The sequence below is a fragment of the Stigmatopora nigra genome, chromosome 14 (genome assembly GCF_051989575.1).
Source record: "Stigmatopora nigra isolate UIUO_SnigA chromosome 14, RoL_Snig_1.1, whole genome shotgun sequence".
NCBI classification, from domain to species: domain Eukaryota; kingdom Metazoa; phylum Chordata; class Actinopteri; order Syngnathiformes; family Syngnathidae; genus Stigmatopora; species Stigmatopora nigra.
In genome coordinates this window covers 10,243,792-10,269,109 of record NC_135521.1, presented here as the reverse complement: position 1 = coordinate 10,269,109, position 25,318 = coordinate 10,243,792, and the positions used below count along the sequence as shown (strand labels likewise).

General features: G+C 38.6%; 1 protein-coding gene across 4 annotated transcripts in view; it reads right to left on the bottom strand.

The window, feature by feature from the left end:
• The window catches only part of nlgn3a (neuroligin 3a), a 132,003-nt gene that overhangs the window by 30,132 nt on the left and 76,553 nt on the right, over positions 1 to 25,318 (bottom strand). For all 4 annotated transcript variants that reach the window (XM_077732263.1, XM_077732262.1, XM_077732264.1 and 1 more), the window contains one exon: positions 14,485 to 14,670. In XM_077732263.1, coding sequence (XP_077588389.1) covers positions 14,485 to 14,670 — 186 coding nt within the window. The remainder of the gene's footprint in view (positions 1 to 14,484; positions 14,671 to 25,318) is intronic.

The window sequence follows — 25,318 nt, the reverse complement described above, 5'->3', positions numbered from 1 at the left end:
CTAATTATCAGTCTTATATATTCAAGCCTGTCTTTGGGCAATAAAAACCATAACATGTATAATTGTGTAAAAAAATTACCTTGTTTTGTCATATCTTCTAAAATACCATACACTACAATTTGTCTATTTCCACATCTTTCACATTACTCTCCCTTGTCTTTTATTTTAGGAGAACAGCTGTAGCCGCATAAAATCCTCTGAAGTAGGACGATATGCAGGCTTACATGTACACATGCACCCAGAGTGTGGATGTGTGTATTTGTTTGCTCGTGCACGTAGCCGAGGTGAGGTTAGTTGAAACAGGGGGAGGGGAGTAGTGGTATTTACGCAGGCCAACCTTTAACAACAGTTAATCCCATAGGAGCTGGACATGCCAGCAGCAGATCTGTACCGTACTCACATCTATTGGTTTTGTGGGTGTTGTTACTGCTTATTTCATTTGTTCAATGGTCAAGCTCGCAAATATGGCACAGTAGTCGTCTCTTTTTGCACCTCTATCTGGTTTTACTAAAACGGCTAGTTGTAAAAACGAATAATCTGAAAAAAGATGAATAAAATATACAACTAAACATTACATTGAATGTAGTTTTTGTGGTTAGTAGAATCCCTTTGACTATTTATTATTAGATTGTCATCCTAATCATAATAGTTTGTATTTCTTTCTTTTTTTAACCTTGTTTTCTGTACATTAAGTTTAGAAACAGTGTTAATTTGCCTTCATAATTTTGGTGGTAAATGCTTTGTTTGGTTTAAGTCTTTCTTAAATAATAGCTTTATGGCGTATTTGTATATTTTAAGGCTATGTTGAGTATATGATGCAGAAAATTCCTGGTCTTAAGTACTGCCATAAGTCAAACAATGCATATTTTAAGTGTGGTGATTATTAGCAAGACAGTTTTGTTTGTTTATTTGCTTTCTTCGGTCCTCAAGGCAATTATGGTTCCAAGACATATTAGATCTTCTGACCGTCAACTGTGAATATTTACATAAATTAAAGACATATTCGTCCCTGTCAGTTACAAACAGACAAAATCTCATTTCAGTTAAGCCTCAAACTGATGAACAGTGTGTCTCCCTTGTGTTTAGATACCTGCACGATGCATGCTGGCAAATCTCTAATCATTCAGTGTTGGAACAATCAAGCCTGAGGTATATTTCTGCTATGACAGAAATCCTATTTTTGGCTCTGATATGTCGCTGTTCCCATGAGCACAATTTAAATATTCACAGTGGCATGTCCTTGTGTCACAGCTTTCCATCTTCATGAATTGTGACACGGGCACACACTTGTGCTTTTGGCTTCTTGACAAATTAATGCAGCACCATCGACAGTGTTTGGAGACTTTAACACTGAACTGCTAGAGGGACATTGTCTGAACATACACATAAACATAGCAGAACACACAGATTCTATCTTGAGGACCCTGAAATGCAAGGTAACGCCTGTTTGTCCTCTGGGATTTCTGTTTGTTCTAAATCTCGCATCTTTCTGCACCTGCGAGGATGTGAAACATGTTTTGCTATTACACTCGCTAGACAATGTCTCCAAGGAGAACCCGACTCACCATGTCGGCGATGTTCATTGTAGGGTGCTTGGGTCAGGGTTCAATAGAGCTTAGATGCAATGGATACATCCACAGAGGGATGGTTTGCTCCATACAGCTGTTTAATAGAGACCAGAGGGATTGGACAAATGGCCGAGGATGCACAGCGGCGCTGTTTCCCATCGACTCGCCCGCCTCTCTCCTAATGAGCATTCTATTAGAAGCATGGGGACTGATCCCGGCAGTTAGCCATACGGAGGAGGTTGGCTAACAATGCACACACTTAGCTAAACAGCTGTTCTCTCTCTCTGAAACCACCTCCCATTCCTGCTTAATGAAGCCTTCAGCAAGCGAGCGGGAGTCCAGGGAAGAAGCAAGAAACAGCCGCAGACACCCAGCCAAGGAATCACAGTTACTTGTAAACCTCATAACATGTCTGCGTGGAGGATAGCGTCAGCAGTAGGACCACAAAGACACCAATTAGATAGTGGCTCTGGGGGGAGCTATAAGAATAGCATAACTGGGAAGAGAAGACATTTTTATGAGACCTGTGCTAGAAAAATAAACATTCAATGACAGTTGAAGTCAGAATGTCTTCCGGGATGTACAATCAACATATCGGCTTTAAAATTTTGTTAAATTTTACGTTATTGTCCTAGTTCTCGGTATATAGAACACTCCAAAGTTAAGTCAAAAATACCCTTATGACGGCAAAATAAGACCCTGTTTTAGACCCTATTGTATCTGAGTACAAGTTGCTTTTTGTATGTACCACTTTCATGTCATGTGATAATCTACACAGATGACTTTAGTGTCATTTTACAAGTATAATAGATTGTAGTGTTTACCATGAATTGCAAAAATAAATATTCAATAAAGTAGTCAAGGTGCTTCTTAATCAAGATTGGCCTCTTACAGCTGGTGAAGTGTGATGTTTTCTTCATGGTTGACCGATGTTAAATGACATTTCCGATGATGCAAAATTCTATATTATATCATATGAGTGGTTTTTGAATATGAGTCGCGGTTCTAGCTGTAACATGGAAAAGTGTGACTTATTGTCCGCAAAATAGGGTATGCCTCGGGGTATGGTAAGGGAGGAGTGTTCATGTAAACGAGAACTGATCAAGATTAATTGCGCGCCACTTTAGTTTGCTCACATGTGAAATAGTATGCAGCCTTTGCAAAAGCAGCTTTAAACATAAGTAGGATGGAAGATTTTAAGAGTCATGTCAACTCATAAAAACATTATGCAGCATTATGTTGGCTGCGTAAAATGCACCATTTGTTGGAGTTAAACGATGAGACTGTCAAAGACAGGCAAGACGTGTTTCACCTTGGAGTAAAACCAACTTTTTTTCAACAGTCACTTTAGCTGCAAGGACTGGAGCGTGTCTTATATGAAGGATGCTTCATAAGAGGGGTAGTGAAGGATTTTTGAGAGTCTGCCCTTACTCATTTTGCGCAATTAGACGGATGTGCTTAGGTGTGAATGTATGCAGAGTTTGGAGCACTCTGCAAATTTCTTCACACAGCTACTTACGAGCACCATAGTCGTGAATACTAAAGAGTTCATTATGAACAACTTTGAGGAAATGTTTCCTTTCTTGTGTTTGTCTTTAATCTGGAGTTTAGTTTTACTCTTACATTGGCTCTTCTTCCATCCCACCGAACAGACGGGAACAAAACTCATTTGTGATTCACTTCATCGCTTTGCTTTGTCAGCAAACTCTCGGTCTTTCTTAGAATTTCCTCATGCACATTCATAAAAAAAGGCTCTAAAACTAATTGGCTGCAAAGTGTTGCTTCTCAAGGTGTATTCTTGTTTTTATCAGTGGTTGGATATTATTTTGAAAAGCTGGCTTTGAAGACAGACACTGACATTACAGTTCTTATGTGTGAAAATGTGGAGAACTGCTGTCGCCATGGAAACATGCCAAAGTAAGAGATGATTTGAAGATGACAATTTGTTAATACGTATAAAAAACCATCCCATGATACCATATCTAAAAATCCTGAGGGGCTAAAAGTGGGATAGGGGACAATATTAGAAGAATTTTCCTACTCCATACTACTCAGTTCCCCAATATTCTGGTACAAATTACAACTGGAAGATATCCTTACATTTAAAGTAATGATTTTTCGGCTTTTAATTAGAAAAAAGAACAGAAGAATAAAGACTAATATAGGAGGAAAAAAGGAAAAAACAGGGATTTTGACTGACCTAAAATATTCATGACAAAGTTATAATATCTGGTTGTATTATTGATATTACATTCTTCTAACAGTTACATAATAAGAAGCCATATAATGAAACTAAAACACAACTCAGGCAGTCAATTTCGGAAACTACACTTTATATAGTATATTAAATCTTGAAAAACATATTTTTTTTGTCTGACTTCCATGAACTAATATGAGAAGGTCGTGGGACAACTGAAAAAAAATGCTGTTGGCATGCCCAGTCACCAGGACAAAGACGGAAGGGTGTTTAACTTTTTTTTTTTTTTGCTCCATCATCGTTTCTTTTTTAGTTCGTGGCATCAAAACGCAGTTTCATTTGCTGATGTTACATTACACCATGCATGATGAAAGTTGAGCCCATTTTTATTTTAGATTGAGTTGACTTTGAACGCGTTGCACACCGATACTAGGCACCTTTACTTTACAAATACTTATGCGTGCGTTTACTTACGTACGATAATGAGATATTGATTTTTCATTTTTTATTTTATTTTAAGTTACACCTTCGTAAAATGGTATTAGTATCTACCAAATTGGTACTGCACATGGACAGTCTTTGCTGTTGAACATTGAGGAGGATTAATGGCTTCTATTGCCTCTTTAAGTTTAAAACCTTTTTGCAGCAGCCACACTTGCTTTTAGACACTCTGTGTTCTGTCAGGTTGCATAGTGTTGGCCCTTTATAGTGCAGCTTCCTGCTCGTCAGCATGTTTTCCCAAGTTTCTCTCATTTGGGGATTCTTTGTGCTCCGACTATGCAAATTTCACATGGAAGGCTAATGCACTTGCTCTAGCAAAGGGATCATCCCAGTAGACAGCTACTGATATGAGAGCATGATCACACACTAACACACAAACAGAATCAGATGGCCTTATGGATTCCCTTCTTTCACTCACACGGATATAAAACTGGAATATATCCAAAACAACATAATAGGTTATATACGCTGAACATAATAGGCTTTATATATGTTTTCCCTCTATGCTCATAATAACCTACAAGGAGCCAAATGCCTATTTTTTACGGAACGTGTATGTTTGAAGTGTTCAATGAGGATGAAAATAACAATGTATTTGAAAATTAATAAACAAGCAATGGTGTAACAGTCTAAGGTCAAGTTTCTTTCCTGCTGAGAAAGCTGTTTATACATCATGTGTTTCAAACCTGTGAAATTGATAAAGGGTATAGCGCATACTCAGAAGCATAGCGGCATTTTCTATTTGTATTCAAAGGAGCGCTTTGAGCAGGGAGAAACAGATGGACAGTTGCTGAAGAGGTGACCTGGCTCGCCGCAGAGGTGAGTTGCCAGCAACAACAAGCAAACAAGGCTCGTGGTCATCACGAATGGGCAAAGGTTGACTAATTACACCGTGGCTGTTCATCTGGTGGACAATTACGGAAACGGCTAAACAACACGGATGTCTGCAGTTTTTTGGCCAGCGTTGTATTTGTAGATGATGACGGTAATGCTAATGTTTTGATGAAGAGGAGATATATGAATGATGGAAGCATAATTAGACAGATGTTTACAATGTAAAACATTTTCCTGGTTGTTGTGTGTGTAGTTTGTGAGACTGAATCCTAACTGTGTTTATGTCAAGTCAGTTGAGCAGAAGTGTTTATTAGTCTTTGCCCATATTTACTGCACTTAAGCAATTTTACAGTGATAAAACTTTTAGGACCACATTCCCTGCTATTTTGAAAATACAAAACTGTGTACTGAAAATATTGATTTTTATTCTTTGGTTACTGAAAGCTTCACATTCGGTAAGAAGGAACAAATTGTATTTTTCATCTTTCAAAGATAGATTTTTAGGTATCTAAATTTGTCACAAAACATTTTAAAAAAAATCAGATGTGTGTCACATATGGGCCAAAAAAACAACTAGAATTGACCTACAGTAGGAACATAGCTACAACTAAAAATTACTATTTGTTCAAAAGACTAAGAATAAAACTAACATGGTTTTCAGGAATAAAAAAAACTTTCATACTAAAAGAGGACATTAAAAAACTGTAATAGCGATGTAAGAAATATGTCTGTCAGTCAAAAAAATAGTGTTAGGAAGAAATGGGAGAAAATGATGTGCAACAAAGCGAGGGTGAGAAGTGAGAAGGTGTGAGAAAAGGAAGAGGAGGAAGGTCAGTAGAGATGCTAAGTTGGGCAGAGGAAGAGGGAATAAGAGATGAACTGGGCCCCCAGTGCTCAGCTGTCCATGCTTCCTCTGCAGGTGGGACCCGAACAGTGCCAAGTCGCTCTCTTCTCCCACTCAAACAGACACCCATGCATGGCTCTATAATGGATGCTTTACACCGATGCCAGACAGCGAGTGAGAGATAGCGAGTGTGCGAGAACACGGAGGAGGGTGGCTGCTGTGACGAGAACGAAAATGCTTTCAAAAGGAGGAGGGGGACGAGACGAGGTAAAGAAAATGCTCATGAGATTAGGGGAAAATTGTAGGATGGAAAAATGGCCAGACATCTCCATCAAGCCATTAGACCAACCAAGACAGGAAATAGACGAGAGAGTCTGTGCTCTGTAATGTGATGACGCTATTGCTATTAATTGATCTAAATCTTAACAGGATCAAAATATGCTGGGGCACAGCCTCCTCATACTGGAGCCACCTCCTCCTTCCTCCATGACTGCCAGTGTACATTAGGATATGTATGAATATTCTCTTGACAATAATTTATCAAAGGATGATTTGTGGATGCGTCCACCTGAACAAATGACTTAGCTAAAGCCTTCGCCAAGGGACTGTGGCTCGTCGAGAGACGGCAAAGTCTGTCGTCACCTCGTTCATCAGGCGCGATTTATATTCCAAAAGCAATCTCAGTTCTACATCAACAGATGGCTCTTTTCGTATTGTCTCAGAGAATATTGCTGAGGCAGCCTGTGTGGGCCACATGCCGTGCAAGCTGCCAAAGCCCATTGCTACATTTGCAGACCAGAACAGGCAGGCAGGCACAAAAAACCCCCAAAAAAATCCAAATTGCTAAACAACTTTGAGTGAATTTATTTCTAAAAATACTTCAATACATGGGACGGTTGCAAATTTGTTTCCTGAAGAGTTCATAGTGGTGACAATTTGAGTTTTTGTCAACTCTGTCTTTAAAAGTGAAGGAAAATAAGACTCCCTTTGTGTAGTAATGAGTTTTTGTTTCACCTTAGCCATTCCACTGTGTATGTGTTGCTCAAAGCTATAAGTTTCAAAGCAAATATTTACTAAAAAGTACTCAATTACCCTCCTTGCTACTTTCTCTGAGTTCGTTTTCTACGTTTTACCACCTGTAACTCCATGTCATATAGGTTCAGACACCTGCGGCAAGTAGAGACAGACTGATGGCTGGACCACCAGAATAAACTGCTCACACTGTTTTTGGGCAATTTGTCAATTTTTCATTCCTCCCCTCGCCACTGGCTCAGGTTGGCTAAATCTACTTCAATGTGATGGACAGCCCAGCGGTGTTACCTCATACTGGAGTGTAGCCATCTCTTTACAACATTGCATCAAGCCTGGAGGTCTAAATTAAGGTCTAACATGAAATAAAATGTGTTTGTCAGTTGTAATAAAAACCACTACAGAACTTAAACCATGAACCTCATTGGTTGGGGTTTACCAATATATGTATTTAGGTTAACACATTGGTATTTTTATGACATTGTTTACTAAATTCTCATTGAATATTGTATGTTTCTGCTCTGAATTTTCAGTATTGAGCTTACATGTTCTCCCTGTGGATTTGTGGACTCCCTCAGGGTTCTCCTGCTTTATTCCACCATAAAAAGGGAAAAAACTTCATGCTTCAGGTTAATTAAAGACTCAGTATGTTCCCTAGGGTAGAATGTTAGTGTATATGTGACCATTTCATTATAAAAAGTGACTTATCCCTTAATTTTCCAGAAAATATCAACTGTAAAAGTGGCAAGGGTCTCTCAAGAAGCATTCGACTTCCCTAACAAATTGCCAGTCCCAAATCTATGGAAGACATTAAAGCAGGAGTATTACCAAACACTATAATCCCTACTACAGGAGGTGGCCTCCCCCATTTAATCATCACACGTCTCATTTCAAATAGAAGAATTCAGTACCTGACAATGAACGACCCATCTCTCTCATCTTACGCACCTGTTTTTCACACCATGATATGCAGAGACACCTTTCCAGCAAACAAATAAATCAAAAAGACCAAAGACACCGATAACTTTACAGTGTAGGGATCCCAAAACCCCTCTTCTGACAGCTAGAAAATGGATTCCATTCATTTTTTAACCACAATTGTTCAGTTTTCCTTCAACCACATTGCATTTGCACAATATTCGCTCCAACAAAAATGTGACTATTTCCAGCTATCTTACTCCTTCCAAACTCTAGCCTCTATTTTCTGATAAAATTGTGATACCAATGGAAGACTGCTCCAAGAGAGTTATGCAGAGTGAGGTCTGGAGGTGGATGGACATTGAGCATTGAGAGAGGACATTTTGGATGTGTTCATTTCGTGAGGGGACGTTCCTAGGTGGTCTCACTTCAGAGAGCGAATTCACACTTGTTATTTTCAAAGGTCACGGTGAGCTGTAATATGAAAGCCGAGGTAGAGCTGTAGCACAGCTCATATATTGTGTATATACATCATATATGTAGCTGCCTTATCTAATCTGGATAGGGTAACTTTGGACAGCATTTAGATTGACCTTAGATTACATGCCTATATTTCAAGATACTCGAATGAGGGCACATATTTTCCTGTAAATTTTCCACTTGGTTTAATAGATGTAAAAAAAAAACAACACCAAATTCAGCAACTGTGCAATCGTGATTTGTAGAAAAAGATTGATTAGCGTTCCAATAACACTGTTTTCAGTCTTATTTCTGTGATTTAAATACACGGCGGCAACAATGCAGCAGTCGTTAGCACCGATGTGTGCTGTTAAATAACACATGGAGCCTTAAAGGGACGTCTATTCATGCTCTTCGTGAAGTCATGCCAGTAAAATTCATTACAATTCCATTACACCTTGAAATATTGTGCACTGTGAATAGAATTTCAAGCGTTGTAAGAAGAGACATTAGCAGTAACGGTGGTACTAAATAAAAAAAATGTAATTGTGTGAAGCCCGTGCTGGGTATACAGACATGAAGTGTATATTATACTACACTACAGTGCATAGACACATTAGTAATGAAATACAAAAAATGTGATTTAAATGTGTAGCATTGCAAAAATCGACTAGATTTGACTTCCTGAGTATAAGTCGCACCAGTTAAAATATACACAATGAGAAAATAAAAAATATATAAGTCGCACTCGAGTATATGTTGCATTTTTGGGAGGGCAAGTTTTAAACATACATTAAAGTAACAACAGTAAACTGGAGAACAACTGGCTAAATAGAAATCTATTAAAATATGTTTTTAGATTACCATAGTCTTAGAAAAACAATATAAACGGCTGCCATTGGTTACTATATATGTATTGATTATTTGCAGGTGAAAACTTAGACTAATAAAAATATGGGACGGCACTACAGAATTGGCTGGAAGTTGTTTCTAGTTCTTACAATTTGAAACTTAAAAAGCAGACTAATTATCTATGGCCAAATAATAATAACAGTAGTGGGATCTCAGCAAGAATTAATCATTGAATCATATTCTTAAAATATGATAACAGCATTTTCCTAAATCAATCAGGTGAAATGCAATCATTATCCACTACACCGCAAAAAAATGATACCTAAAATAACAATTTGGTACAAATAAATGATACCAGTCAAAATTAGATGAATGCCGTTCATTTCTGAGCACATGAGGCATGAAAATCTCTATGCAAGTCATTACATCAACACTTACTAAGTCACTCTTACTGAAGCCTGTTTCCACCTAATCAGTGCAGTGAAATGTTATAGTAATACATCACTTACACATTACGTCACATTCTTTGCAAAGAGCATACATCAAAAGGACTTCAGATCTTATAGAAAGGCCATCAAAGTAGTCGCTACACATTTTAAATATTTTAATACGTCTAATCCAGTTTCCTCTATCTTGTTTTCAATTTATTTATTTTTTAAACCAAGCTACAGGCTATCACTCACACACACATTAAGAAAATATGTCACACATTGCTGACAACTAAGCTTCTTTCTCCCCATTGTAGAGTTCAAGGGATTGCACTGTTTGCTAAGTGGCGACTTGAATTTCCAAAGACAAGGCACGTGTTGCACCAATGTAATAAAGCCAGAGCATTTAACACGCACATTTTATGGTCCCCAATAACCCAGAAGTCTTAATAAAAATGAAAGCTGACATTGGCATGAAGGATCCTCCACACTACCTGTCTTTAATTTCCGAGATGTTCCATTAAAATAGAAGCACTTCCTGACAAGCAGAGCTTTTATCCTGATTGCTTACAGGAAGAGAGGGAAGAAAAATGACCTTCAGTGTCTCTGCATCTAGTCCCTCCAGCCTTGTGTATTGCACGTCTGTCTGGACACGAGTAGAGATACAAAGGATCAATCAAAGTGTTATCTTTTCGATATGCGATGTAGAAACAGATGCCTCCAAGCAAACAATCATTGTGTGAATGTTGAAATATTGACGTTATATTCTTGCTCGGAAATAGAGGCAAAGTTCAAAGCTCTTTACAACTTTGTACACTGCCATGATGGATAAATGGATAAATAATTCCTAAAAAAACAGTTTTGGTAGCGGAGAACTTACGAGATTTTGTGTTGGTTATCAAGAGAATCCTACAAAGCCTTATTAATATCCTAATTATACTGTATATTTGAATATATATTTAGAGTTTATTATTTACTTGTGCTTCTTAATCAAAGTGCCTTCTGGCAGCTGGTTGTGGGCAAATTTAATCCAGATGTTCATTAACGTTTTTCACATTATGTTAAGTTGTGTATTTTAATTTCTTCGGAGTATAATTGGCAGGCACAGCCAAATTGTAAAATAAAAGATGTATAGACTAAAGAATACTTTAACTCTTATTTTTGTTGTTTCTGTTACTACTGTCCAATGTGTCCATTTTGCCAAAATGCTTCAGAAACTGAAATAAGTATCCTAATAATTTATTCTTTGACTGCTTCTCAAATCAATGACTGTGTTCTATGAAGGACAATATTAGAAACTTGTTTTATAAATATTGTAAATGCTGCTTTTATACACAAATTGTACAAATAGATACCCTGTATGTTTAATCAGCCGCTCATTAGCAGAAAATAATATCAAACCATTCCAATTATAATTAGAACATCTAGGATAGAAACATCTGCATGTGTGCCAGTGTGATACCACATAGATAATCCTCCATGCTGGCTAATGTCCTTGCATCTAAACTTCTTCCACAGCTATTTTGTTTTGAAGCCAGACAAGAAGAAGAAGGGGGCCAGAGATCCCCCTCTGTGGAAACACAACTGTTGATCTACATTTAATAAGCTGGTCAAAAACACTCTCCTGCTGAGGGAAGCTGAGCTTTTAATGACCGTTCCGGCTTCCTGTGTCTCAGATGTGAATGTTGATTGTTTGGCACACCGGAGACAGGGAGGCTATCTTATTAATAGTGAAACACTGCACATTTTAGCGAGTAGTGAGCTAAAAGAAAGAGCTCGGGACACAGAGTGAGGAAGCCCCTTGGCCTGAGCATGCTTTTACTGTCTGTGAAGGCAGGGAGACAGATGGGTGCAGTGAAGAGGGGATTAGATGGAAGAGGCAGGGCAGGAACCCGGGACTAAAAAAAAAATGCAGCCCTCACGAGAGGATGACCAGGCCAGGCCAAAAGGGGAGGAGGGAAAGCTCGTGATGGATGTACCCTACGACTAGAGCCAATGGCACGCCCACATGGAGACGCCACCAAGGCCAGGCCAGAGGAGCAGGCAATCAAAGAAAGGCCGGAGGGCTAGGATGATATAGGAGGATCCAGCTTATTAAATAGGCTTCACGAGGTGCATGGAGCATCTCAAGTAAGTTGTCACATTGCCACCAAAAGACTTGGTGCTACATAGAAAGCAGGCTCAGCAGGCAGCCATGACAGCCTGTGTACAGTGCGAGTGGGATTACTGTCATTAGAGAAATGCTCACGCATAGACACATACACGCATGCACACCCAGGACACCAGGGAGCTCTCGAAACAGTGTGTCATCACTGATTTACCTCTCTAACCTGGGCCTCATTATCCTGCATCTGAGCCGCAAAAAGGAAGAAAGAGAATGCGTATGAGTGCATACTGTGTATGAGGAGTATCCAATGCTGTCGTATTGGATCAGATTCTATTGAGCGCCAATTCACTTTGACAAAACAGTCTCCGCAGTGGCACCTCGGTATTCGAATGCTCAAATTTGATCCATTTGGAAAAAAAGGCCGATATTTTAGGAAATAATATATTGGTAAGATGACATTATATCTTGGTGAATATTTTGCTATTTCAGCGAAATATTGAACATGCTGCTATTATTATTATTATTGTATATTTGTGAGTGTGAAAATTGATATGGGATGACAAGAGCCATTTTGATTGTTGGTGAATGGATTTGACGAATTCAGTCTGGAAAATAAACAAGTGGTCTAAAATGTCTCCCCATGTGTTGTAATAGCATGTCAGTCTATATCTGAGTCTATGAAAATAAGTGAGAAGATGATGACATTTGAAAACCCTTCTTAAAAACTTTTCATTTCATTCCAAACTTAAAATAGGCCTAACTAGTCATGAACTACCTAATATACTTCTTTTACAACACCACACCCCCATCCACTTATTGTTGATGGTTATTTTTCAGTTCATTGACTTAAAACAAACTGTTCTGCCATTTGACCTTCCCACCAGAATAAGTGATTTGCTTACATCAAGTCTAGCAATTGATGAATAAAATGTAGTTTGGAAATAGAGAATATGATATCAACAATTGTTGAGTTACATCCACTCTGTGACAAATCCCCTTGGGCAAAATTGAAACCCTAGAAAACAAATAAAGAATTGTTCCCTACTCTGATTTTCCATCCGAAAGGAACAATAACATTTCTTCCTAACAAGCAGGAGCCTCCTAATATATAAGAAATCATGATACAAATGCATTACATAAGACCACCTGAAAGCAGGTGTGTTCATGCCAATGTATAATTCATTTGATTATGTATTTTCACTTCAGTTTCCTTGCTGCTCAGGTGCTTTCTATTCTTATTTACAGTGTTGTCTTGGAAACAAGAACGTCCTGCTCCCTCTAGAATACAATAAGATGGGTTGAAAAAAAATGATGAGATGGACGGCAATTTATTTTTTAAATGTAGTTCTGCATAATTATTTTTTAAAATTTGAATACCAAAGGTCTAATTCCAGAAATACATGAAATACTTTGTTTCATCATTATGTCTTGACATCCTATTTCTAATGTACATGTTCCTTTCAAAGTTTTAATTTGCAATTTGCCACAAAAGCTACATGCACTTCTATTGAATGTGGAGAATATTACCGGTAATATCTCATTTACTAGGAATCAGAAGATGGTTTCACTGGCAGTACAATAACATGCTACGTGAAGCATAGTATGAAAGAGTAGGAATAAAAGCAGCTTATATGGTCAAATTGAATCCAAAAGCAGTCATTAACCCTTATATATAAAACGGAAAGAATTAATATTATTTTAATGCAAATTGAACTGCAGCAAATATACCAAGGATACCAAGGATTTGTTGCCATTTCTTTTTATCTACCAGATTTTTAAACTGAGGGGAAACAAAACAATTATGTCGGAAAATGAGCTAGTTGATATGTTTACTTAATGCCAACCCACTTTTATGGCATGTCCAGCTAGTTAAAGCATCATATAATAGCAACCATGCATGTCCAAAGCACCATGCTGGTGGCTTCTTTACAAGCAGCATAAATATGTGTATGGATATAAAATGTTCAGCTTCTCAATTAGAATATTAACCGCCACATAAACATGACTTTACAATGGGATGGATGCAAAAACAGCCACAGTACTTGAACAGAATGAGTAAATATGTGAGTGTAGGTAATAATTCAAGGTTAAAAATGATGCAGTTACTACATGGCTCTGCGGGATGTAGCAAGAAGTTGACAGTCACGGATGGATCCCACAGCCAAAATTTACCTATAAGCAGCGGGGTTACCTTCTAATTCAATGATGAATTAGAAAAGTATGTCCATGAGGGATGTTTACTATGAGTCCAGTTTAAGCATACATTCAGCATTTGCTATATAAAAAAACAGCCAGTGAGAGTAGTATATCATCATGAGGTAGCATTAACTCAGAGGATAAACTACATTCTAATTCTAAGAGTGGTTTGTGTGCAAGTGTGTGCGCTCATGTCCATTTGTGCATGTGTGCATTATCATTTAGCAGAATTGAATGGCTAAAGTGCATCATGTTTTATTCTCGTTCACTAAACAACATTATACCCGGAGGTTCTCTGACATCCACAAGGAGGTGGGGCGCTACAAACGAAAGCAACAAAGCATCTAAAAGACACATATGTGGAATTTCCCCGTGGTATTGAACAACATTGTAATTGAAATGCAAACACCTGCTCTGTACAACATTCGACATGTTGTAGCATAACTCAATGACTGGCTCTCAGCCGATGGTATATTTCACTATACAAGCAAGCATATTGGAGCACCACAGCTGTATAGGCAACCCCCATATTTTGATAGCACCGTACATACCTTCAGAATGGTGGGAGAGGGTTAGCAGGCTCACACAGGAAGCTCCGATGCCAGAACCAAACACAGTGATGCGGTTAGAGTCCCCGCCGAAGAAGCCGATGTTCTCGCTGATCCACCTTAATGCCTGGATTTGATCTAGCAGGCCGTAGTTCCCTTTAGCAGCCTGGTCTCCAGTACTAAGGAAGCCTGAAATGCATATATTTGAGAGATTTGGAATGGATTCAGTGAAAAGACATTGTCATATTGTTATAATACTCATTGCTAAAATAGGTTTCCCGTACAAAGTCTAGGAACAGTAGGATTATGGATATCTGGGATTTGCCTGAAATATAGTAACTGGGTTCATGTGCTATGTGGACAAATGTATCGTCATCATCCTTACTTGTGGAGCTATCAATGCTTTTTCAATAACAAAATTGTCAGACAAATACTTATATACTTTTACAACATTGAAATTACTTGAATTGCTATGTTCCAAACCCCAAATAATACATATTATTGGACATTACTGTGAACATACGCCAATTTCATTACTGTAAATTTAAGGTAGGCAATTAAAACATGTGTATTATAGTCCAATGAGCATTGTTCATCCAACACTTCACCACAAGGTGGAACAAGGCAGTATAATACAATATAGAGAACGCTTTTCCACTTAAAGATTTGATAATGAAACACAGAAAAAAAACATGGAATACCCTGCATATATGACCGTGAGAATTGTTGTAGACACTGTCTGCTTATGCTTTTAAAGCTTGTGCTGATAACTGGCTTGTCTGTGGCATTTCTAATTATGTCTTATATTTAGGCTAGGGTATCTTTATTCTTTACTGTAATATTTAGACTATAAATTCCAAGCGGATTATAAAACACCCGCACACAAATCTGCTCAAATATAAACGCCACAGGAATATAAACTAAAAACACAAAAAGAATGCAGATCATTAGCCTATGAAAATCCATATATAAGAATATAAGACATAATTGGCTGTAGAAAAAATGAAGTAGCATCTTATAGTCCTGTATATATAAATATATATATGGCCACATAATCAGGGTGGATAGGCTCCAGTATACCCTGCGACAATTGTGATAATAAACAGTTCAGAAAGTGACAGAATGTAAAAATAATTTAAGAAGGCTCCATTCTTAAATCCCACCATTGTGTCTCTCTACTTTTGAATGTATAGCCTCTCAGCATGCTCCCTTATCATGAAACCCTATCTGCTAAATATCCTGCCAGTTGACATCGATGACACGATGAAATAATGACATATTAGACGACAAGATTGTTGGTAAAATAGGAGTGTGTGAAACCACATGTCATCTAGCACCTTATAAGAAATCAATAACATTCTCCCAGGGAGAACACCCATCATCTGAGCTATCGATCATTCCAGATGAAAGCCCTATGGATCACTGAAAAAAAAAAGAAAAGCTAGCAATGGTCATATTTTGAAGCCCCAACAAGACCATCTTTTATCTACATCTCCACATTTCTCACACTATAACAAACCATTCATGATAGGTACTATCTATGTAAACTGCACAATGATGTTGAAATGGGACAATGAATTCTCCAACGTGTCCATCAGACCTCGTATTGTAATCAAGAGCCAAGGGAGAGAGGTTCGAATGCAGGCACTCGCAAAAGTCCCAATGATGGACTCAATGTCCGTCAAACCAGAAAACATGCATGCATGGTTACAACTCTAAAATGTGTGGATGTAGAGAAGAGACAGTGCCTCTAAGGACAGCTAAACACATCACAAGTATCATATGCAGTGGTGGCCGCATACCCTTCAGCGTTTTCCCGCCTTTGTTTCTATTTCATGGTCGATGCCTCAATGTAATGATGAGGGTTGTTTTTAAACCCTGTGGGATTAAAGAAAAGTGCTTTGAAGCCATTACTGCTGAAAAAAAAGATGCAAATCTTTTGTTTCTGACCCAGGTCATAAAAAGCAATGAACACTTGGGATAAACACAGATTACAAAGCAGATGCTTTGGACTCATTAGCTTCTCATGCAGTGCCTGAAGATTGTTTGTCTTCACAACTTTTTTTTCTCCCTTTCTTCTTTGTTTGAATCCAACATAATGATCGACATTTTGGCCCACCTTTGGCATAGCACCTTCCGTGCTTCTGCCTATGGTGAATGGCATTGGAAAGGCAAAGCATGATCACGGACTAGGGTGAAAAAGAAGAGATCCGAGCAGGAAAAGCAGGAAAAGAATGGATCAACAGATGGTCTCCTTCAGATGCATCCCTGAGGATGACAGAACAGCGTGGCACATGCAAAGAAAGAGATAGAACGCCAAGGAGACAGACGGAGGAATAGAACGGACCAGACAGAGAGAGGAGGATTATATTTGAAGAGGATTTCACTCTCATTGCTCTTACTTGTGTGCCATTGGCTTGAAAGGGCAACAGACTTGTATTACCTTCTCTTGGGATTGTTGGTTAGAGAGGAAACATGCTCATGAGATATAAAAGTTCTTTAGGTCACCATGTGTCAATAATCTTATGCAATGCACCTGATGGACTAAAGTATTGATAACCACTCCATGAGAATTGCATTAATCAATAGGGATGTTGCAAGGTGGGAAGATAGTTTAAAAAGCACTCACTTTAAGACAAATCAATTGCACAGTGCTTTGGTGCAGTGAATCACACATTAGTTAACACTCAAACTTCAATATATATACTTGATAAAATGATGATAAAACATTGGAGGAAATATTTCTGTTCTTTCTGTAAAAGGCAGCAATACAATTTATTCAAACCCTCTAAAATATTCTCAAATTGGTCCTTCAATGTTTCACAATCTTTGACAGAATGTAAAAGCTGTTAAAGTGGAGACCAGCACAATATTTTCCTACATTGTCACAGTTAAGCTTGGGGGCGTAAAGTCCATCTGCCCCTTAGAATTTCAAGCAAAGACTTTAAATCGGCAACTATGATCCTAAATAAAACTAAATAGCCACAGCAATCTGTTTCAAGTTTAATAATTAGTCATTAGCCCATGACAAAATATAATTAATTAGAATTGCATATCCATCTGGTTAAAAAAAGAAATGATGTCCAGTATTCTATTCATTGGGGACTGTTTCACCAGGCTGTTGTTCCTGCATTTATAAATAAATGTGGCCATTAAAATGTAGAGAGGTGGACATCCACTATCTAAGACAACAGGACAAGCTGCAGGCACTATTGTAAAAATAATTACTGTATAGCTGCTGGCGATGGTTTAATTGTAAAGGTGACAGAATATATTTTATTTGGGAAGCAATTAAGATAGCAATGCAATTGTTTTAATGCAGGTCTATACAGTAGCTACTTTTAAATAGGGACCTCTGCTCAATTCAGGGTGTTGTTCTTTGGCCCTTAGGTCCACTGGCTCAATGTTAGGCATTTTTGTCTGCGTTTTTTTTTTAATTTCAGCGAGAACGTGCATATAAATACACTCCACCTTTCTACCAAGAACCTTGTGGCATTTTATTAGTCATTACACGCATAGTAAAGAAGAATTGGTATGTTATGGGCTGTTTTTCTACATATAATGCAGAATATCTTCAATTTCTGAAGTACACAATGACAAATCAAAAACGCCAAGATATTTTAGAGAAAACCCATATGTTAACTCTCTAAAACCAAAAATGTTGCTGGCGCTTAGCCCCCTAAAACAACCAAACTCATTAACCACACATCATTTGTCACTTGTCTTGAGTAAAATATTAAGATTAAAACAGCCGAATACACAACTTATGGGCTGCTCTACTTCTTTCTGAGTTTAATTCACTTATATCCTCTGTTCCGTTCGGACGGAACAAAATAGAGGCTTATAGTGGGAGTTTTCATGTTGTTCCAGTTTCCTACATAACACATTTTAATCCTGTCCAATAAAGCAATGTCATTTGTTGGGAAAAAAACACTAAAACACTGGCCAGCAGAGGAATGAAGAGGGCGATGGGATAAAAAGTTTTTTGGGCGCTTTTTGGGTTCATTTTGACAAAGAAAAAGACTATGTGTTGTGACTCAGCAAAGCTCTATCTATCGAATTAAGTAAAGTACCACCCCATGTGATAGTGGGCCTTTAATAGTGAACAAAAGTCAACTGCTCCATAGCACATCTCCTGCAAAGCCCATAAATGCTTTATTAGGTCTTAGTCTGCAACCTAAACAGATAAATACGATAAAACATATTTTCTGCTTTTGTTGAAGGACAAAAGCACAAAAATGTGTTTTTAAGTGAAAGACTGAGCGTGTTTCCAATGCTTTTAAAAAAAAAAATGAGACCTTGCTCTGCAGTTTCAGCTCAAATGGTTTTGTGAAAAAGCCTTTGTTTTGACACAAGAAAAGCATATGTCCTGAAGTTGAACTCCACTAGATTCCTACAGATAAACTACACTTGTCTCAGTGTTTTTTTGCATTTATGTAAAAATTAAAACAGCATTCACGCACAACACTCGAAACCCATCTATGAACTTCTTGTTTTTTGGTATATATGAATCCTTAAGGCCATTCTTGTAACAATATAAAAAAGAAAATCCTCATAAATGATGGAACATAGCTACTAGATTGTTCAATCCAATCTCTTTTTCATATGGATGTAGCATTAGACTTATTTATTTACTGTAAACATCATGAATTAACATCTTTTCTGGTCAATATTTGCATGTGGAATCCTGTCTGAACTGATAACAGGATTCTCTTCTAAAGTGAAAATGTCTCACGCTTCTCTGTGGGATTTTCATGGTCAGGGGCCGATTGACTGGGTCTCAGCTTGGCCAGCACACACCTGTCACCTTGCATTGTCCTTGTCGGGGAACAACAGCGTCGACAAGTTCACCCGCAGTGTGTGGGTCACTAAAGGTAAGCAGATGGCCTCTCTATCGTCGCTAAATGCATCACCATGGAGAGAACTTCCCGAATCCAACAGCTCTCCGTTTATCTATCAGCTGCAACAGTTTTTTTTTCCTGGTATTCTACCACAAAATGTTTTTTTTTTTGCGCTGTGATCTTTTATCAATAATCCCACATCACAATCTACAATATAAAACAGGATGTCTCTTTCCGCCAGCTGAGCTGTTGCAGTGATTTCCCTTCCCCTTTCCTCACCGCATACGTTTTGCTCTATTGATTATGATTTAAATGTCCGTTTTCATATGGTGGGTTATAACTCACGCTACATTGGAAAGAAGGGGATGATAATGATCACTCTGACCCTGAACATCGCTCTTAGGCTGATCTCTGGGATAATGGAATGTGTGAAGTAATGGTGGAGGGTGAGGAGGCGTCAAAGATGGGTGAAGAGGAGGGCAGAAGAATATTACTGAGCTGAAGAGTTGAGTTTACACAGGGACTGATAGCGGGAGATGATAGGGAGTATAGGAATGAAGGAACTGGGAATTGGGAGAAATCGGTGATGATGTAAAGGAAGGAAAGTTTTGTAGCATTTCATGTGATTCATTCCCTTTTTTTTGGGCCTTTTCCGAGTCTTTCTGCCTCTCATCCTCCATCTCTTTGGGGGTGCTGGTTAACAAGGCTGTCTGTGTCCAAACTCTTCCTCTGTACTTCCCCCTTCGTCTCCCTCTTGCACTCTCCCTCTATCTGTTCCCCCCGTCTCTTCTCGGGGGAAATAAAGGCCCACACAGTCACAGCCTTGACAGCCTCCCTTAAGAATCCAGCACTACAAAAGAGATCTAGCTCCCCTCCCCAGTCAGGCCAGAGTTGAATAGGACCCTCTGGGGTGTGGATGGGAGGTAGAGGAGAGAAGGAGGGCCACATAAAGGGTCTGTGTGTCAAGCTCAGGACAAGCAAAATGAAAAAAATATCAGTGGCACATCATTCATATAGACAGTCATCCTCTTGGAACTCGTATCATTTCATTTTAGGGGCAGTGAAGGTATTTTTTTTAAAGGGTGCAAGACTTGACTGAATGAAGATGACTACCACTCAGATCAGCTCCTATTTACAGCTCGATGCCCAACGGCACGGCTGGAGTCAGATCAGTCTGATCTGAGAGCAAGGGGAGGAGAGAGAGAGTGAGAAAAAGAGAGAGAGACAGAAAGAGAGAGAGAGAGAGAGAGGGGGGGGGGGGTGTCATGCAAGCACAAGGAAGCCTCTTCATGGCTTCCAGAACACTAAAGGTCATTTACATAACATCATAGACTTGTTTCCGGTGGAAGAAAGAGTGAAGAATTGGGAAATAAATGTGAGCTGTATGGTCTAAAACACCAGTTAAATTATGGTGATATATTAGGGATGCCAAGTTCACATAATTTTGCATTCTAAGCCAACGTTTTTAGTGTCTAGTCCAATACCAAGTGTAAAATATTCTTTTATACTCCAGACCTTATCACTCTTGCATGATCATACCTTGGTTTTCACCCGATTTTAATCTTCTGAAGAGAACTTGATCGGCCCTATTAGCATTGTGTAACTTTTTACATGACCCCAGATAATTAATCACCACCATTAATTGATTTGCTTATATTGAATAAATCATTAATAGCTCGAAATCAGCAATACTTTGCTTGCTAAACAGTATATTTTCAGTCTCCATCGCTGGCTTAACATATTCTTACAAGCATTTTTTCCTACTAACTCACATATCACTGCTTTGAGCACAGACACTTACTTGTAAAAATATAGTCAAATGCTTTAACGTTTAGAAGGACGCAGCTTCTCACAGCTGGTGCAGAGGCGGGCCTCAAGGCAGAGAAAAGACTGGTGTTGAACAGGCACAAGTGCGAGGTTAAGCAGCTCTTTGGTTACACTTAGGAACATCTCATAATTTGGCCATTCTGTTTCAGAAATACAGTGGTACCGCTACTTACAAATGAAACGTTCAAGTTATGAAAAGCTTTCATGGGGAAACCCTTTGTTACAAAATATGAAATCAGAATGAAACCAACTACATAAAAAATCCTCTGAAAAGTTAATGTACTTCCTGTATCTGGTATTTCTTTTTAAACTAGTAATGGTTGATTTCCCATTGACCATCTCGCACCACTCCATTGGCCTTCCATTGGCTAAAGGAAACTAGGTTATGGCACCATATACAGACTTGAGCTAGACCACTGTAGTTAATCAATTCAACTTTTGTGCCTTTTCCTGCTAACTTCATTTTCCAGCACTGATTGTGCATTTGTTTGTGAATTCTGACCAATGAGCTTGAGTCAAAGTTTTAATCCATCGTGCACAAAATGCACTAATTCACCGTAATACTAGAGAGGAGATCAGAGCGAGGCTTATCAAAGTAAGTCAGAGACGCAGCAACGGGTAGAATAGTCATCATTTCGAAGATCTTCAAAGCTTACCTTCTCTTTCAAACAGGGTGACGAACCCCTAATTGCTGCTGACCATGAAAAGGTTAGTTTTAGTGTGATTCTTATCGAAAGCTGACTATAAAATCACCAAACTTTTGGTGTTGTATGTACTCTTCTCAATTATAAAATCCTTCCACTCTACATTGTAGATCAGCACCTCATTAAGTGAAGCATATTTCCACGCTGTTTAGCTTTGCACTTTGGAATTACTCTTGTTATTTCTGACTTTACAATGAAACTTGGCTACACAAATGAGCAGAATGTTGTAGTTTTCATCTGCCTCCAAATGAGCTACAAAGGATGTGCTAATTCACACTACATTTGTTTGAAGACGTCAACAGCCATGCTCTTAATGTATCAGCGCGAGGCAGAAAAAAAGTGCTTTATAGAATAACTGAGGTGCCTATAAAGGTGAAGGTATTAAAATTCATCCATTTTCAAATAAAAAAATACGCCTCCACCAGAGCTCAAGAGTCTTATCATAATGATTAGCGTCTTTTTCAGACGGGGTTGCACCTGAGTTTAAGTTGCTTAAACAAAAAAATAGCACAATAAAAAGGAGAGAAACATCCATTGAGACAAACATACGTTAAAGTTTCAGTATCCAAAAACATGCAAGGTAGGCTGGCTGAACACTAAAATTGTAGGTGTCCCCTGACTAGTGTCCATAGTTGGCTAGGTTAGGCTCCAGCACCCCTCGCGACTGTTGTGAGGATAAGTGGTAGGAATGAATCAATATGTATTACATATTATTATGAGGGGAAAATGTGTTGTAAAATCATTACAAATTCAAGGTCAAATACAAACCTAAATCCCCCCAAATTCCAGTGTAAACCCTCTTTAAATCTGTCTGACACATTTACAAAGGTATCATTTTAACTACGTTGATTATAGAGGTGTCACTCATATAGGTCACATCTGAAAATAGACACATTGGCTACTGCTTTTCATATCCCTCGGCCACTGTGACCTCACTAAAAAAAAGCAATAAAGTAGAATTACAACCTCTCTAACAGTGTCAAACAAAACTGTAAATTCACAGGCTTCATAAAGATAGAATTAATGTCTTCCGTTCTGTGTGGGCTAGATTACATCGTGCAGGTATATTTAATGCGAAGGTATAAAATCTACTAACAAAAGCAAAGGGAAATGAGTGTGAGGAAGACTTTGGGCCATTTAGCTGCCATCTGTGGATACTAGTATACAAGGGTGCCATTGCATAAAAGCAACCCAGATGGATTCCAACAATGTATTGGAGTTGCTGTGGCATTGAAAAGGAGAGAGGTGTGTGTATGCAAGGCAGTGAGGAAGCCATTGATATTAATCACAAGGAAAAGCATGGCTGTGTGCTCCCGGGCGTAGATGGATTGGGTGTGAGTACAGTGATGTCATCCTGACAAATGGACCGGCCATGTTGGCTTAGACTTGCACATCGCCTCTCATTTCAATTAGTTCTTCACACAAAAGCATACCTAGTGCAAGATGAGCAGGTTACACATGTGGTGAACTTCTACATTGTGGCCACAATCCTCTTGACACCCCCAACTCTGGTACTCTAACTTATTACAAGATGTTGAAGGTTTGTGTTTAATCCATCTAAACTGTGACAACAGTTTTGCTTTTACTCCTTTCTACTGCTCTGAAGTGACCATTAAAAAAAACAGAGGGAAGAGCCACTGGAACCTTGAGGAGAGTGTTTTTTTTTTTTTAAACTAACAACCAGACAACGGCTGTGTATTTTCCAAAATATCAATTTGATGAAGTGCTGGAATGATGACATAGGGTGGTAGTAGTGTGTATTTACTGTGAAAAAGGGTGCAAGATCTCGCTGCCATCATGTTCAGTCACACAAGAGTCGGGTTTGAAAAGGTCCGAGTTCAGCACTTCAGAACTGGACAGTTCCACAAAGCTTAACATTATCAAATAACAGTGTCAGATCTTAGTTTGGAGTGTCCACTACCGATAAAGGATTTTTATACCCTCTTTTCCAAGGTCTGTGGCAAATAAGCCAAGGTGTTAAACCTCATTTCAAACCCCTGACTGTCTCTTCTGAACTCTAACATGAGCCGTTCTAAATGTATGTTGAAATATCCTCATTGGCCTCAATGTTAAAGTACCTCTCAATCAACATCTGAACTTTCGAGAGTACTTATTCCCTGATCAGTGTACTCCAAATGACTACTGTGACCCTCTTCTTTTTTCACTGACTGTACAACAGGATCAATTTTGAAGAGGACAATGCAGTCTGACCAAATTGGGCTTGAACTTGGCTGTGTGAGGGTAGAATGGTGATTTGATCTAAGTCTCTTGGGGCTTCAGCTTCACTTCCAATTGAGCAATAGTGGTTGGTTTAGTCTCATATGCTTGCGAAAACATTAAAAGGTTCAAACCAATTCTATGGACTATATTTAGCAACACATTTAATTATGCTACACTACATGTGCACTAATAATGTCAAGCAATTTCAAACAGCCTTTCCGTTTTATTGTACACAAGCCCCACTCCTACCCATGTATTTCCCTCAACAGTTGTGAAGATTGTTTGATTTACCCTCGCAAATGTACTGTATACAATTTTACCAGATTAAATTTCTGTATCTAGCAGTAGATATGACACTAGACAGATCAAGAAAATGGCCTAAGGTGATCCACGCTTCACATAATTAACTGGTATATGAAATAAATAAAGGTTGTGCTACAAATGAAACCTCAACTAGTCCCCATAGAGAGAACAACACTTTAATAACACATTAGTGCTCTATCATTAATAATTCACTTAGGAATTAGTTGATGTAAAAGGAAAGTTAACAAGCAGAGGAGCCAAAACATTATGTAGGCAAGTATGTTGCAATGTTAGAATCAAAGATTTACAAACAAGGCACACCAATGAGTAGAATGAATGCTGGCACCAAGAAATGGTGTAGAGGTTTACTCGCCTTACTTTGTTGCGGACAGGCGCGGGCTCAATTCCCGCTGTTGGATGGTCATTTATCTCTCTATGACCTACGACTGACTGTCTAAGGTCTAGTCTGCCTTCCGCCCAATGACAACTGGGTTAGGCTCCAACAAGATGGGAAGTATGGAATATGAATGAATGAAAAAAAATGTAATACATACAAAACAATGTGGTGCCATGTTTTCTGAAGCCTCTTATAAAATCCAAGACTGGAGACAGAAATCCGTATAGAAATGCATGAAATAGTGTAAGATGCCTCTTCATCCTCCCCTGACATCAATCCGGGTGATGATACCGCATGCTGATACATTGCATTTTAGGCTTGTGGTTTACGGTCTGCTAAGAACACTTAGTGACAAACCAGATCTTTGATAGGGCGATTATGTCAGTTGAATGTACAAATGCTGCTTCACAAACTGAAGGCGCCATCATGTTTGGAAAGGATTTAATTTAACCATGGGGGTATGTACAACTGCTTTGGCCCTTTCCATATTCCTTTGTGGTTGAAACATTGCAGTTGCCTCAACCTGAGAACAGGGGAAGAAGCAT